The sequence below is a fragment of the Myotis yumanensis genome, unplaced genomic scaffold (genome assembly GCF_028538775.1).
Source record: "Myotis yumanensis isolate MYYU_CA2020_CCGP unplaced genomic scaffold, mMyoYum1.0.hap1 SCAF_9, whole genome shotgun sequence".
In the NCBI taxonomy this organism is placed as follows: Eukaryota; Metazoa; Chordata; class Mammalia; order Chiroptera; family Vespertilionidae; genus Myotis; species Myotis yumanensis.
In genome coordinates, this window is record NW_027223760.1 from 32,493,580 (window position 1) to 32,509,534 (window position 15,955).

The 15,955-nt window shown below is 37.1% G+C and overlaps 1 protein-coding gene across 4 annotated transcripts in view; it reads right to left on the minus strand.

Moving 5' to 3' along the window:
- Positions 1-15,955, minus strand: part of BRAF (B-Raf proto-oncogene, serine/threonine kinase) — a 144,877-nt gene that overhangs the window by 12,377 nt on the left and 116,545 nt on the right. For all 4 annotated transcript variants that reach the window (XM_070424037.1, XM_070424035.1, XM_070424036.1 and 1 more), the window contains 4 exons: positions 14,268-14,314; positions 13,386-13,504; positions 8,956-9,087; positions 1,710-1,844 (listed from right to left, as the gene is read on the minus strand). In XM_070424037.1, coding sequence (XP_070280138.1) covers positions 1,710-1,844; positions 8,956-9,087; positions 13,386-13,504; positions 14,268-14,314 — 433 coding nt within the window. The remainder of the gene's footprint in view (positions 1-1,709; positions 1,845-8,955; positions 9,088-13,385; positions 13,505-14,267; positions 14,315-15,955) is intronic.

Below are 15,955 nucleotides of genomic sequence, written 5' to 3' on the forward strand. Positions count from 1 at the left end.
GATAAAAGATTCACTCATTCCTGTAACAGTGGCCTTTGTCTAAGAAACTCAGTTAAGGCTGGGTATTCAAAAGCATAGGTTTAAAAAGGACCAACTTGGTAATTATGGTAGCTGAGTAACTGTGGGAATCAGCACTTCTATTTGGAAACTGTATTTTGATTAATTGAGACACATTTATACAGTGTCGCCAGGAACTTCCCAAGCATCATAAAACACTGCCAGTGGGATGCTATGTTACAATATCTACTATAACTAACTTTCTAAGCTTATTCAGGTAATTAGTTCCAGTTTGTGAGGTTTACTGAAAGATCATTAACTTAAGGGCTTTAGCCTCACAGCATAAACAGGTAAAAAGCAATGGAAAATTTCTAAAAATCAGAGAAAGGCAGCCAGTGCTGACAGCGGCCATTTCCTTTAGCCCCAGGTGGAAATGCCCCTCAAAAAGGCCTAGTACTAAAGGGAAGTTTGGAATCTGTTTATTTTACCATCAAAAAAATTAAAGTAGCAATTCTCAAAGTGTGGTCTGTGGAAAAACGATTTTCATCATAAACTAAGATATTATTTGCCTGTTACTGTCATTGTTTTATTTATTTATTTTTATTTTTTACTTTTTCAAACATACTTTTCATTGATTTTTTACAGAGAGGAAGGGAGAGGGATAGAGAGTTAGAAACATCGATGAGAGAGAAACATCGACCAGCTGCCTCCTGCACACTCCCCACTGGGGATGTGCCCGCAACCAAGGCACATGCCCCTGACTGGAATTGAACCTGGGACTCTTGAGTCCGCAGACCGACGGACGCTCCATCCACTGAGCCAAACCGAACAGGGCTGTTTTATTTTTTTTTAATTAATCCTCACCTGAGGATATTTTTCTCATTGATTTTCAGAGAGAGTGGAAGGCAGGAAGGGAAGGGGGAGGGGGAGACAAGAAAAGGAGAAAGAGAACGAGAGAAAGAGAGAGGGGAGGAGGAAACATCGATGTGAGAGACTCATCAACTGGCTGCCTCCTGTATCCAGGTACATGCCCCTTGACTGGGGAATTGAATCCATGACCCTTCGTTGTGCGGGCCGGCGCGCTAACCCGAGTGATATCAGCCAGGCACTGTCATTATTTTACCCGTGGTAAGTGAAGTTTTCAGAGGCTACATGATATAAGATATTGCATCATAATGAATGCAAACCAGAAAATCCAGCTGTCTTTTTTTTTTTTTTCAGATTTGCAAAAAATGTAAAACAATGTTACTCATTTTTTTTTTTGGATTGGGAAAACATAATTACTTTTCATAAAAACATTATTTAGTCTGTAACAGTTTTTATTATGTTTAAATAAATTTATAAGTATTTTAAAAACTTAGTTGAAAACATAGTTTTAAATTCTAAAATTGTAATTACTATATAGAAAAGCTCTTTGGGGGGGGGGTGTCTTTAATAATTTTAAAGTGTGTAAAAGGGTTGTGAGACCAAAACATTTGAGAATGGTTAGACAAAAATCAAGTCTTTCTGAAGAGTGTGACTAGGTTCCCAAGTTTTTAGGTGTGCCGCTGTTCAACCTTTATGAAATCATCTCTGTGTTTACTTATTTGGAGTCTGCACATAATCACATGGGATCCAAACCCATGAAATACAAACTGTGTGCTCTAAAAAGTGCTTAAAAAATCTGCATTTGAATATTAGCATGTTCTTTCAGGTAACAAAGGTTTTCTTACTTGGGGAAAGAGTGGTCTCTCATCTCTTTTCTTTTTTAGGCATTCTGCCATTAATCTCTTCATGGCTTTTGGACAGTTACTTCGTACCTTACTGAGATCTGGAGATAGATATCCTCGTCCCACCATAAAAATTATCTGGGAAGAAAAAACAGGCAAATCATAAAACTTGCAATTAGTTAAAAAAGGCATAAAGATTGAAAATTCAACAAGCTATGCACTTAAGACGTGTACTTTTCTGTATGCACATTACACTTCAATAAAAAATTTAATAACATAATGCTAATACTCTGATGCCTACATATAACTGGGAGCCAATACTTCATGGGCTGCAAACTGAAATCTTCATGACTCCTGGATTACTGTTAAATCCGCTAATTGCTCCCACGCTCCAGTTGCCTTATCCAATCTATTTTCCACTGGTAGATCATCATTCTAAAACACAGACCAGATTGTGCCTCTTTTCTACTTAAATAATTTATTGAGCATCATACTAAGCCCTTTATATATATGTACCAGGAACCAACAAAGTTAACTTTTTAGTTTTTACATCAGCATTTTAAACTCTTTTGGTGAGGAAACTCTAATGGGGCATTTATAGTTATATAAATCTGAGAATCAGAGACTTCTCCAGAAAGAACTAAAGTTCTGTTTAAAAAGTAAAAAAATTTGTCTTCTCTGGGTGCAGAGATTTGTAATTTTTCCAATTTCTTAATTTTCGGCTCTTTTGAAGGTGGACAGAGACAGATGTTAGGAGTCTTGTGACTTAGGGAGGAAAAAGGGGTTTTACTCTTAGAGGAACTGGTCCAATAGGGGCAGACCAGAGGCTGAGGTAGAGAGTGCTTTGTTATAGGGCAGAGCTGATAATTTTAAGAAAGTCAAGTTTGATATCCTACTTTATGTTATTTCCCGTTTGGTGATGTAATAACCCTTGTTAACTATAAGCTGATTTGGCTAAGCACCACTAAAATGAAAGTATAAAGCTTATTCTTCTCCCACTTTACAAGTTACCTTTTACCAGTATGGAATTTCACTATGTGCACAGTGCTCCAGGGTGTAAAATTGCTGGGGTACCAAAGGGACACTTCCAAATACATGGGGCCTTGACTTACGAGTTTAATTCGTTCCGAGACCGAGCTCGTTAACTCAAATTACTCTATCAACTCAATGCAAAAAATCGGCCAAGAGACAGCTGGTATCTCAAAAAACTCATTAGTCGGGACACTCGTAAGTCAAGGCCCCACTGTACTGGTGTCTAACTGTGCTCCAATGAATGGGTAACATTCTCTTTACAAGGCAGTTGGTTTGCAATTCTTCGCTTTCAGTAAAATTAATTAAATTGTCAGCTGATTATTAAAATAACTATTAATGACAAGTTATTATGTAATTTTTGTTATGTTCAAGAAATGAATTCAAATAACTGAGTGGTATGGTGTATGGTAAAGAATAATCTTGCCCACGTAGAGGGCTGGCCTTTGCCTTTGGCTCCTGGGAGGTAATCCCTAGCCTCTTGTGCCTGATAAGAGTGTCTTTGTTTACCTGGGGCCCTGGGAGATGTCAGATAGTCTATGCTATGAATGTGATTCATAGAGGGGGCTTAGACTCATGTGGTATCAACTTGCCCTCTGAAAGCTATGGTCGGCCACAGCAGTGGTCAAGCATATCTACGTGACTAAGCCCTAATAACAACTCTGAATCCCAAGGCTCGAGTGAGTTTCTCTGGTTGGCAATATTTCATGTGTGTTGTCACACATTGCTGCCAGGAGTAGTGTTGTCCACAATCCCATTGGGAGAGGACAACTGGAACCTCCACACGTGGAATTCTCCTAATGCTGCCCTATGTGCACTTTCCCTGGATGGATTTTAATTTGTTTCCTTTTCTTGCAATAAACTACCTGTGACAATTAACAACTTTCAGTGAGTTCTGTGAGACTTAATGAATTACTGAACCAGAAGGTTCTCTTGGGGACCACTGAACTCTGCATACATTATAATGAAACTCCTGATTTTCTTAGCTTCTTACTTATTTGAACAATATTTCTCAGTGCTTATTTCTTTAAAAATAAAACAAGGAAAAGGACTGATGCTAAGTCCAGCTCATTCTAGCAAAAGTCATATTTATCCACAGATACATAAATAAATTTTAAAAAGCCTCATGTTGTTCATTAAGATACACATTTCCAATAAAATTTTACCTTCAATGTTTCTTAAATAATAAAAACGTATTTTCATCACTTATACATTAATAGTTATTAATAATGGAATAAGTCACAATTAAAAAATATCATTCAGAGCTGATAAAAATCATAGGAATATTTTTTAAATTCTAAATTTAAACAGTAATACAAGTAGTTCAAAGAGGAAAAAAAAGCCATGTAAAACTCCCAAAAATTAATGCAGAGTTTTTGTATTTTTTTAAACAAGTGATGGTAGGCATCAAATCAGCATGACTTTTAGATTTTATTGGGCACTTTTAAAAGAAGGCTATAATGGCTTTCTTTTGAAATGTTAATATAATACACTGGCAATTACCTTCTTTGCAATTATTTAAACTTAAGAGAGAGTCTTTCTTGGATGTAATTCATGGATAGAAGATTCAAGTGGCACATACACTACTAAATCAGTGGCTTGGTTTGAAATCCTGGGACTGGTTATTTTCATTCTCAATCCACACTCAGCACTCCTGGCATCTCCACCTCTTCATTCACTCCTCTGTATACATCTGTTTATTGTCAGTATCACCCACCTGCACTGCCTCAACAGAACTGTAAACTCCACTGAGTGCTCAGCCTGTGTTTTATTCATCTCTGTATCCCTCTATATCCCACAGTGCTTTGCATATAGTATCAAAAAATTTTTTATTGAAATAATTTTTGTGTTGATAAGACGATGGTACTTATCATTTCCTGTCTCTTGAGATCTTGCGCTCAGTACCTAGCCACCATGCTATGAGAATGTCCAAGTTTCCCATTAAAAAATCCTTACATAAAGACCCAGGTGGAGAATAACTGAGAACTCTGGCTGGGCTTCCACCTGACAGCTAGTGCCCCCCTGTCAGGTTTGTGAATGAGCCACTTTGGAAGCAGATTCTTTCTCATTGAATCTACCCCAGATTAATACCATGTGAAACAGATAAACCTTCCTCACTGAGAGCAGCCCAAATTGCAGATGCATTAAGCTGCTTAAGCTACTATGTTTTGGGTGCTTTGTTATACAGCAATAATAACTGGAATACACTGAAATAACAGATAAATGTAATGTTATTTTCTTCTAAGATGACACGGCGCTTCTGCTCCAAGAAGAGAAAGCCCTGAAGGTAGACAGTTAATATATCTAGCTAATGAGCACATTATACTAGTAAATCTCAACTTAGTAGAGAAGCTGTACTGAAAGAGGGAAGGATACAGTAATAAGAGAACAAACTGGAATCATACAGAGAAAAAAATGACAAAGTAATTTCTCAGATTTCAGCACTAGGGTAACTAAAGTAAAAGGTATGCTACTCTGCAAAGTAACATAGGGCTGGTCATCCCTCAAGGAGCTAAGAGACCTGTTTAAGGAAAGATCCTGATTTTTATTACTGGAAGGAATTCTTTAGTCAAATTTCTTATTGTTATAATTGGAAAACAAACAAACAAACAAACAGATCTACACACAAAACATACACCTAGAGAGGTAATGTGACCAGGTTATGCAGGTTGTGAATCCAGGGTCTGCTACTTTACCAGAGTCCTGCCTTGAATTTACTGCCATTAAAACTGCCACCTCTGACTATAGGGGTGAGAGCATGGGGGAATGGTTTCTGTTATATAGTAATGAAGCAACTTTCCCATCTTCCGTGAAAAAGAACAATATTCCTAGATTATCAAGCAAAAGTCAATCTGAGAGCCATGGAGATCAAAGTGTAAGAGAAGGAAAGAAAATCAATCAAAGGGATGGTGTGAGCAATGACTGTGGTTACACTTCACTGAGGATGACTAGAGAGTTAGCAACTCAGAGGGAGTTTCACAGAAAAGTGCCAGTGGAAGAAAGCAGACTAGATGATAATGAAGAATGGTAATAGGAAGAATATATCACTCCTTTTTTTTCTTTTAACAGTTTTTGCATTTTTATTTTATTTTATTGGTTTTATAGAGAGAGGGAGAGGGAAAGAGGGAGAGAGAAACATTGTTTGGTCGCCTCCCTTATGCACCCCAACCAGGGATTGAACCACAACCTGGGTATGTGCCCTGAATTGAACCCGAAACCCTTCAGTGGATGGGACAATGCTTCAATCAACTGAGCCACACCAGCCAGGGTAGTATATGGTTCTTTTACCTCCATTTTCTTTATCAAATACTTAACTTGGTTTTAGACTGGCTAATTCCACAAGCCTCTAACTCAGCGGTTCTCAACCTGTGGGTCGCGACCCATTTAGTGGTCGAAAGACCCTTTCACAGGGGTCGCCTAAGACCATCCTGCATATCAGATATTTACATTACAATGCATAACAGTAGCAAATTTACAGTTATGAAGTAGCAACGAAAATAACTTTATGGTTGGGTCACAACATGAGGAACTATTTAAAGGGACAGAAGGTTGAGAACCACTGCTCTAACTGTACTACCAGAAAGAGCTAACTAGTAAAGGCTTTACCCTTCTGTTGGTCACTCACTTATTTCTCTCAGGAAAGGAAGCCCTTGCCACATCACTTATTATACTCCCATGGAGGGCAAAGTGCCTAAAATGCCAAGAACCCTGGGATGCTTTCATCCAGATTTTGGAGATAATAATACTTGTTTCCATAATATAATTTTATTGTTTTATTAAAATAAGTATATTCACTGGCAAATGGATGTTATCTAAGTTCACAAATTTTTATTATTTGTAGTTATCTATAGTAAATCAACAAAAACTAAACTATAATTCCCACGTGATTCCTTTAGAGAAATACTTTGCATAGGAAAAGTGAACATGGCACAGGGATTATGCTATGTGGCTGAGGAAATGAGACTGGAAAAGGCAGAGCTCACAAAGCTTGCTAATTAGAGACTACAATCTTGCTACTCAGATTGCCATCATCATGTCTCAGGGATCTAGAATCTGTCACGAGTACAGTAAGTAATATGTTTCAGTTATATCCTTCAGCTAGTATTTTGGTCCATCCTGAATTTAAGTTTCATGCAGGCTTAAAATATCAGATCATCAGAAGCTAGGCCATAGATTTTTCTTAATACTCAAAGCTAAGTTTCAACATTCTAAAGATATGAAATAGTTAAAAAGACCAAACAGAAACTAAAAAATTAGTTTTGTGTTGACTTGGGTAGAAATATAGTCATTAAAAAAAATTTCAAAATATAGAATTAAGATTGCTATTGGGTAAAAGCCACATGGTAATTCAATGAGCACATACCAAGTACATGATAACTTAGATTACTTTTATGACATCACATTGATAGTGGAAGTTCTTAGTGAGAGAGCTACTCAGAGCTATCACCAAAAAAATTGGTAGTTGAGCTCTTGACTAAAACACACACTATTTAATGAAGTAACACATCTATAATAATAAAAGCGTAATATGCTAATTAGACTTGACGTCCTTCCAGATGACCTTCCGGATGAAGCCGGGGCTGGGAGGGAAGCCTGGGCCCCAGGTGCCTGCTGGCAGCCAGGGGAAGGAAGGCCTACTCTTGCACGCATTTCGTGCATCAGGCCTCTAGTTTATATATAAAACTATCATTTCACTAGGTTGGGAGGTTATGATGAAATGCATAAAATATCTGCACTTTTTCAAAACTCTTTAGATTGGTGATTCTCGACTTTGGTCTGTATCCGAATTCCCTGGGAAACTTATTACAAATGCAGGTGCTTGGACCCCATCCCATCGAATCAGAATCTGCTCCAGCATCTCCACTTTTTAAAACAAATTACTCAGGTGATTCTGATACAAACCACTAATCCCTATCCAAGAATATTTTTCCATTCATTTTTAGGAAGAGTGGAAGAGAGAGGGGCAGACAGAGAGAAACATCGATGTGAGAGAAACACACTGACTGGTTGCCTCCTGCATGAGCCCTGACCAGGGTGCAGGTCAGGGAGGAGCCTGCAACCAAGTTACGTGCCCCCTTAACTGGAATTGAGCCAAACCGGCTAGGGCATGTATGAATATCATTTAATCACAGTTTATATGTCAACTATTGTTTTGTAATATATTAACAGTGTGCTGCAATCTATCCATCTCTCTCTCTCTCTCTCTCTCTCTCTCTCTCTCTCTTTCTCTCGCGCACACACACACACACACACACACACACACACAAATACACACAAACTTACTTTTAAAATGCTGAGGTATACAAGGTGATTTCAGTAAAGACAATTGCTTTTCTTGGCCAGTGTTAAAAGCCTAGGTAAATTTAATATTACTGGGATAGAAAAGGCAAAGAGTTGCATACGGCTACATTAGTACATTTGGGAAGGTAAGGGACAGAGAACAGGTGCTTAGGAAGAGAGGAAGTAAAAATATTCCCTCCTACTAGAATTCTCATTATAGAAAAATGAAAGCATGATGTCACAGTTCTTCCATTTACCTAGTTTTAAAAATAAACAAAATGGAGAAACCTTAATAATTTTAAGAATTTGATATAAAGAAGTTCATGGCTGAGTACCTGCTCAGGTAGCACACTCTGTGATAGAGTGAAATAAAGGTATACAGCCCAGATGTTGTAGTAGCAGAGCTCATGTTCCTAACTGTGTCATGGTCAAGAAACATGAGGTACAGTCATTGTTGTGTCTCTAGTTTCAGAAGATCAGGAATTTCACTCCATTACACTTAATTAAGAATGAAGCCCAGCTGGTGTGGCTCAGTGGTTGAGCATTGATCCATGAACCAGGAGGTCACGGTTTGATTCCAGGTCTGGACACATGCCCCAGTTGCAGGTTCGATCCCCAGTAGGGAGCGTGCAGGAGGCAGCCAATTGATAATTCTCTCTCATCATTAATTTTTCTCTCTCTCTCTCTCTGAAATCAATAAAAACATATTTTTAAAAAGTCTCTTTCTATAATGTATTGACTTAAAAAAAAAAGAATATTTCAAGGAAAGGCCTTACATGCTGCTATTACTATCACAAGTATTCAAAAGGTATCTAAACTGGTGACAAGGACCCAGAGGTCTATCCCTCAAATGTATCCAGGACTTAACACTTCTTTTCTACAATGAATTGGAACTTGATGTAAATAGTAAAATAAACCCTAAGAGATGGTAAATATTTACCTGGTCCCTGTTGTTGATGTTTGAATAAGGTAACTGTCCAGTCATCAATTCATACAGAACAATCCCAAATGCATATACATCTGACTGAAAGCTATAAGGGTTTTTGTCTTGCATCCTGATTACTTCTGGTGCCTGTTAGAACATAAAAAGAAAAATATTCTTGTTTATTCTTTACTTCAACTGAATAAAGACTGAAAACCAAACTATTATGAATCCCAGAAAAAATGCTTTTAATCATTAAATAACCCACCGAATATGTAATTAATTCTCTTATTAATGGTCAAAGAAATATAACTGATTAAGAAAATAAAAATATACCCTGTAAACTCTAAAAGAGGCAGTGTTAGCTGAGATTCTATCTGTATTACTAATATTTTTATAATTTTAGCAGCTGCCCTCTTTGTACAAAAAATATCATCATTGCTATTTGAATTCTTCCCTTGACTTACCTACCAAGAATCAGTTCCTATTTCCCAATCATAATCCAGCAAATAAATACTATACCTGTGGTTGTAAGATGTTTGGGAGTAGCACAACCACTTTGGCAATTGCCTTAGAATTTAAGTTTTCCCATTGGTACAAATGATTCTCCTCATCTCAGGACACCTTAGACAATAATGGCAAAATTTCAAGACTGATAAACTCAAATCCCTTTCCCGCCTCCAAAAATGGTATAAACATGCCAAAGATGTCTTATTAACAAAAGCAATAGGCAGTGGGTAGATTTAATAGAAGGTGGTATGAAGAATCTTTTCACTTGCTTCTTTGGCAAAGATACAGACCAAATCATATTTGCTACATACATTTTTGTACATTTCAGTCACTGTATTCTACAGGTAGATTTCTTATTGGCTACTTACTTGAAATATAACAAATGGTTGGTTAAATATTAGCTTTAAACAATTCTTTCACATTGAATCTTCTGTATTGTTTCATTTGGAAGGAATCAAAGAAATTGAAGGGTATTAATAAAAACTCTGTGAAAAATCAAGACTAACTGTAAAAAGGCTGAAAGACCTGGGACAAGAGTCCTGGTCACTGGTCAGAGTAAGGCAAGTCAGACTATCTCACAAGGCAGGGTATAATGGCACTGAGCCTCACCTGGAAATCAGAATCACCTCAGCAGCCTTGAACCTCTCAAGGTCCAGACTGCATTCCTGCCCAATAACACAACATTAGAATCTGGTTAGTTTTTAAAGCTCCCCAGATGTTTTTAATGCTCAACCAAAGTTAAGAACCACTGATGGAAGATGTGTGGGAGGGAGATCCTGATAAGAGTGAAAGGATGGGGGTGAAGGGGAGGTTGTATCTACTTGTTTTTGTCTTACACTTTACTGATATTACTTTTACAGTACAAAATAAACCACATACAACTGTGATGTAATGAACAGGCCAGAAAACTAAGAGGCTGGTTATGATACAAACATAATTTTCAAAGCCAGAACACAATTTCTGTGAGGGACAGAGTAATAAATCAATTGAAAAGTTGCCTTTAAAATTTAGTTTTACCTCACTGTTGTTGGTAGATGACTTGATAAAAAATTGTATGTCATCTATTTACAAGTTATGCATTATTAATCCTCAGTTAATTTTAGTGTTTTAATTTCCAAAACATTTTTTTACAAAGTTTTCTTTCTCTTCTAAGCTATAAATAAAACAAGGCTGAGAAGACTATTGTAAATAATTCAGAGAATTATATAACCTTAGTTCTGACCAAACTCTTCTTTCCTAGCCTATGGATGTTCTAAATTTGTTTCTGAAGGCAGTATCAACCCAGAAAGATTTATTCAACAATTAAATGTACTATTGGCTAATCTCTCATCTTAAAACTTAGTTTGGGGAAATAAAAGATGAACCCATCTATCCAGGTATCAACAAAAAAGAAACTATAACAAAATATAAAACTTCATGTATAATAATCCACTAAGGTCTTTGAATAAAGACAAACCCAAACACTTGACTGAGCCTCTCTCTCCCACACTAGTTTAAATAAATAGACCTCTAAAACGTGTATCAATTATTTCTTTATAATTTTAATGATTTTGCAATTTCAGTACTTAAAAATCTGTTGCATCCCCCCCCCCCCCCCCGCCCCCTAGGATACACTGCCGTCTTTTTTAAAAGGTGTGTACCTTAAAGGTGCCTGGGATTTGCGTTATAATTACTAATAGCCTCTTGTTTATAATTATGTATTAAAACAATTAAACACATATTAAAGAAAAATTCTTCTTAGCTCTAAATACCGAAACTTAGAAATAGAAATGGCTTTAGAAATCCACTAGTCCAACCCAACATTAAAGATGGAGACTTGGAGGCAGTTAAGAAAGGTGCAGGTAAGAGTCACACACATTACAGTACACACCTCCTAACTAACTCTAAGTCCAATCCCCCTCCCACCTTACAGCTTGCCCTAATTTCAGTTATTCCAAGAAATCATAGCTCAATTTAACCCCAGGCTTATCTGGACTAATTCAGAATCCTACCTTGTAATTCCTTTCTTGGAGACTGATACAGAGAGTTCAAAGAATTTAGGCAAATGTGGCTTTGAAAGCCCCTTCTTTTCTGTTTCCAGTAGGGTGTCCCAAAGTGCACATTCTGTTATTAAAAATTGCACTAATAGTTTTGGGACACCCTGCATTCAGCTTAGAGCAGCAGTTCCCAAACTTTTTGGTCTCAGTACTCATTCAGTCTTGAAAATTACTGAGGCTCTGGCCAGTTTGGCTCAGTGGATAGAGCGTCGGCCAGCAGACTGAAGGGTCCCGGGTCCAATTCTGGTCAAGGGCACATACCTGGGTTGTGGGCTTGATCCACAGTGTGGGGCATGCAGAAGGCAGCCGATCAATTATACTCTCTCATCATTGATGTTTTTATCTCTCTCTCCTTCTCCCTTCCTCTCTGAAATCAATAAAAATATGTTTAAAAAAAGAAAATTACTAAGAACCCCCAAGGAGCTTATGTATTATATCTGTGGATAAATAATCATATTAAAACTAAACTGAGAAACTGTTAAAATATTTACTAATTCATTTGAATAATAAAACAGCAACCAGTAGATGCTAACACAAATCACACATTTTTAATGAAAAGTAACTATATTTTCAAAAACAAAAAAACCTTAGTGAGAAGAATAGACCTACAATTCTTTTTGACTATCTGGTTTAGCAGCAGCCAGCTTGTGTCATATACTTTGCTTCTGCATTCAATCTGGTGTGATGTTGTTCTGGTTGAGGAATACGAAGAACAATCTGGGCTCACACAAGGATGACCTTGGGAATTTCTAAAAGGGTCTTGGGGGGGCCTTTTGAGAATTATTGCTTATAGAATGATTCCTAGACTGTCCCCATAGCCTGCTGAAGGTAACTACACAGAAGTTTTGGTTCCTTTCTTTTATACGTTCTCTTTCTTCTTTTGTACAAAGTAGAAATAGAAATAAAGAGAAAGAGCCCAGCCGGTACGGCTCAGCAGTTGAGTGTCAACCCAGGAACCAAGAGGTCACTGGTTTGGTTCCTGGTCAGGGCACGTGCGTGGGTTGCAGCTCAAACCCTAGTAGGGAGCGTGCAGGAGGCAGCCAATTGATAATGTTCCTCTGTCATCAATGTTTCTATCTCTCCCTTCCTCTCTCTAAAAATCAATAAAAATATGTAAGAAAAAAAGAGAGAAAGAAAGACCTATGTAGGGCAGCACAAAGCGTACAGTGTTAAGAAATCTCTCATTTTTTTTTGTCTCTCCTCTCCCAGGTGCTCCATAATTATATGGTTCTTTCTAGTCTAAATAAAGTAACTCCAATTTGGGCTTAAATAAGACTGTGAAATAGCCTCTCCCCCTCTTTTTACAAAAAATATTTTAAAATCAATTTTTTGAGAGAGGAAGGGAGAGGGGGAGAGAGAAACACTGATGTGAGAGCCCTCATGCACGCCCCCTACTGGGAATTGAGCTGCAACCAGGGCATGTGCCCTGACTGGGAATCATACTACTAACCTTTCAGCACACAGGACGACGCACAACCTGATGCCCAACCGAGCCACATGGGCCAGGGCAAACAGCCTCTCTTTAAAGGAGCAGTTCTCTTCACAAACCTTAATAATGGTTGCAGATCACACATGCTTAAATTGAATCCTTTTTTTTTTTTTTAACTGGGAACAAGGAACATTTGGAACACAAAATATTTTAGAGACAATTTTAAATAAAATATAAACAGTGTTTAAAAAACATATTTTTGTTTGAAAGATACTGAAACTAGTTTCATAATATTCTTTTTAAAGATAAACAAAAAAGTTAAGATTTATTTACATAAAAAGATAAGATGAATGTTAACTTTTGTGAACACTGGGAACTATTAAAATACTATAGTTGAAACCTTCAATGACTTTCTAGTACTCAGTAGCATCTCAGGGTCCCAAAAATTAATGTAAAAAGGCCTCAATTCTTACCATCCACAGAATGGATCCAGACAACTGTTCAAACTGATGGGACCCACTCCATCGAGATTTCACTGTGGCTAGCCCAAAGTCACCTATTTTTACAGTGAGGTCTTCATGAAGAAAAATATCTGTGGTGTAGTAAGTAAAGGAAAACAATAGATCTCATTTTCCAATCAGAGCAAGCATTATGAAATTTAGGTAAGAGATCTAATTTCTATAATTCTGTAATATGAAATTCTTTGAAAAAAGATGTAGTAATTTATATATTAATTAGGTCTATTTGGCCTGTATGACCTGCTTTTAAGGTTTTGAGGGCTTGAAATGAGGTAGAGTGAGGTGAGATGCTTTCCTAAGTGTATGGGAGACCCTGAAACTTCCCACAAGATTTTAGTAACATAGGCCCAAATATCCTTTTGGCACTGCTGGGGAGTGGTAAAGGCTCTTCACTGGAATGCAGGTGGTTGGCAGACAGGATCTTAATCTAAGTTTATGGAAGAGGAAAAAATATGTTTTTCTCACCTCATGTTATCCGTAACTTAGAGCCTTCAGTTACATCTTACCTACTGCTGAGCAAGGTCAGAGTGCTAAAAGGAACTAGTAGATAACTACAAACTACCTGTTTTCCAGTGCTGATAGAACGTAAGCAAGCAATCAAAAAGCTCTACTATCATAAAAATTTCATAGATTTTTGTTGTAATGCTCAATTGTTCACAAACCAAAAGCAGGTTGTAGTACCTTGTTCTACTACACTCTCATGCAAACCCATTTATTAATTCTCTTTACAGTACATTGAACTTAGCATGAAACTGTTTTTACATAATGTGAAGATAAAATGCAGAAGAAAAAGTCAGGATGTTTTCAAACTTCGCAGACAAATTTCAGGAAGGATACTATTACTCTTGAGGTCTCTGTGGATGATTGACTTGGCGTGTAAGTAACTGAAAAACAAAACATCATTTTAACCTGAGTAGGGCTAAATACTCTGGCCTCAAATTTTATAGAACATATTTAGGGGTATAAATAAAGATGTGTTTAGAATCATGATACAACTGCAAACTGTACAATGTGATAACCCCTTTACATAATATTAAAATAGACTGTAAATGAATTTAGGATTAGAGGAACATATCACTAATATGGTACAGCCAAAATTTTGTTTTCCACTAAAAGACTTTGCTTTGTCTTTTACTATTTACCAATACAAACCTTTCACTCCAGTCAAGCCTAGTTATCCATGTCCTTTAAATATACCTTAAATATCCCCTCCTACACCCATCCCTCAAATTAGTTTCGTTCTATTCTCCACCTATTCATACCACTCCTTTAAGATTGAATATACAATCTAACTCCTGGGTGAAGCTTTCCTATGAGTAACTCAACTGTAAGGGATCTTTCACTGTTCAGTTATATAGAATTACTGGAACAGCTTGATTCAATAGTTTTTTTCCACCTATGTTCATTTTCTATTTAGAATGTAAAACTACTAGAATATGAAAGTTTGATTGATAAAATCATTCTTAAAGGTAGTATTAATATATTCTTAAAATGCCTTCTTAAAACTAATGTGTAGCAAACTTCCTCTATAGTAGCTTTAGTTAAGTTCATTGAGGGAAAAGGGCTGGGCCTAGTTTATTTCTGTTTATCCCCAGTGCCGAGTACAGTGCCTGGCATAAAGCATTTAAAACACATCAGCTGAATCAACTACATTGAGATGCATATAATGTCCTAGTCAAGGTTATTTTTCTTCATTTAAAGCTGGAGAAAACAAATATATGAGACTGCTGAAATTTGACAATGACTATTAGGAAATAAGTTTTGTTTTAAAATGAGATTATAACGTCACTGTTAAAAATAGGTTTGTAAATCATTAAGCTTATAATTTATACTTTATTTTCTTTCTTTTTTAAAAAAAATATATTTTATTGATTTTTTACAGAGAGGAAGGGAGAGAGATAGAGAGTTAGAAACATCGATGAGAGAGAAACATTGATCAGCCGCCTCCTGCACATCTACTGGGGATGTGCCCGCAACCCAGGTACATGCCCTTGACCGGAATCGAACCTGGGACCCTTCAGTCCGCAGGCCGACGCTCTATCCACTGAGCCAAACCAGTTTCGGCTATACTTTATTTTCATCTAAGCTTCCACATCCTCTCAGAGAATAAGATTTTGATACTTTGCAGACTAAGTTTTCATTTCAAACTACTGTTTATACAAAGTAACCCCTCCTCCTCCAATTACTCTGACTTCACACTATTTCCTTCAGAGCTTTTACCACAATGTAAAATTATCTTTTCATCATGACTTTTTAGGCCCAAAGTCGTTTCACAACACAAAAGTTTACTTAGAACCCAAAGTTCTGCAGTGACACAGAAAGAAAAAAACATATGTCATCATAGCCAGTTTGGCTCAGTGAATAGAGTGTCCACCTGTGGACTGAAGGGTTGAGGGTTTGATTCTGGTCAAGGGCATGTACCTTGGCTGAGTTGGGGCGAGTGCAGGAGGCAACCAATCAATGTGCCTCTCACGTCAATGTTTCTCTCTCGATCTCTCCCCCTCCGTTCCACTTTTTCTAAAAAT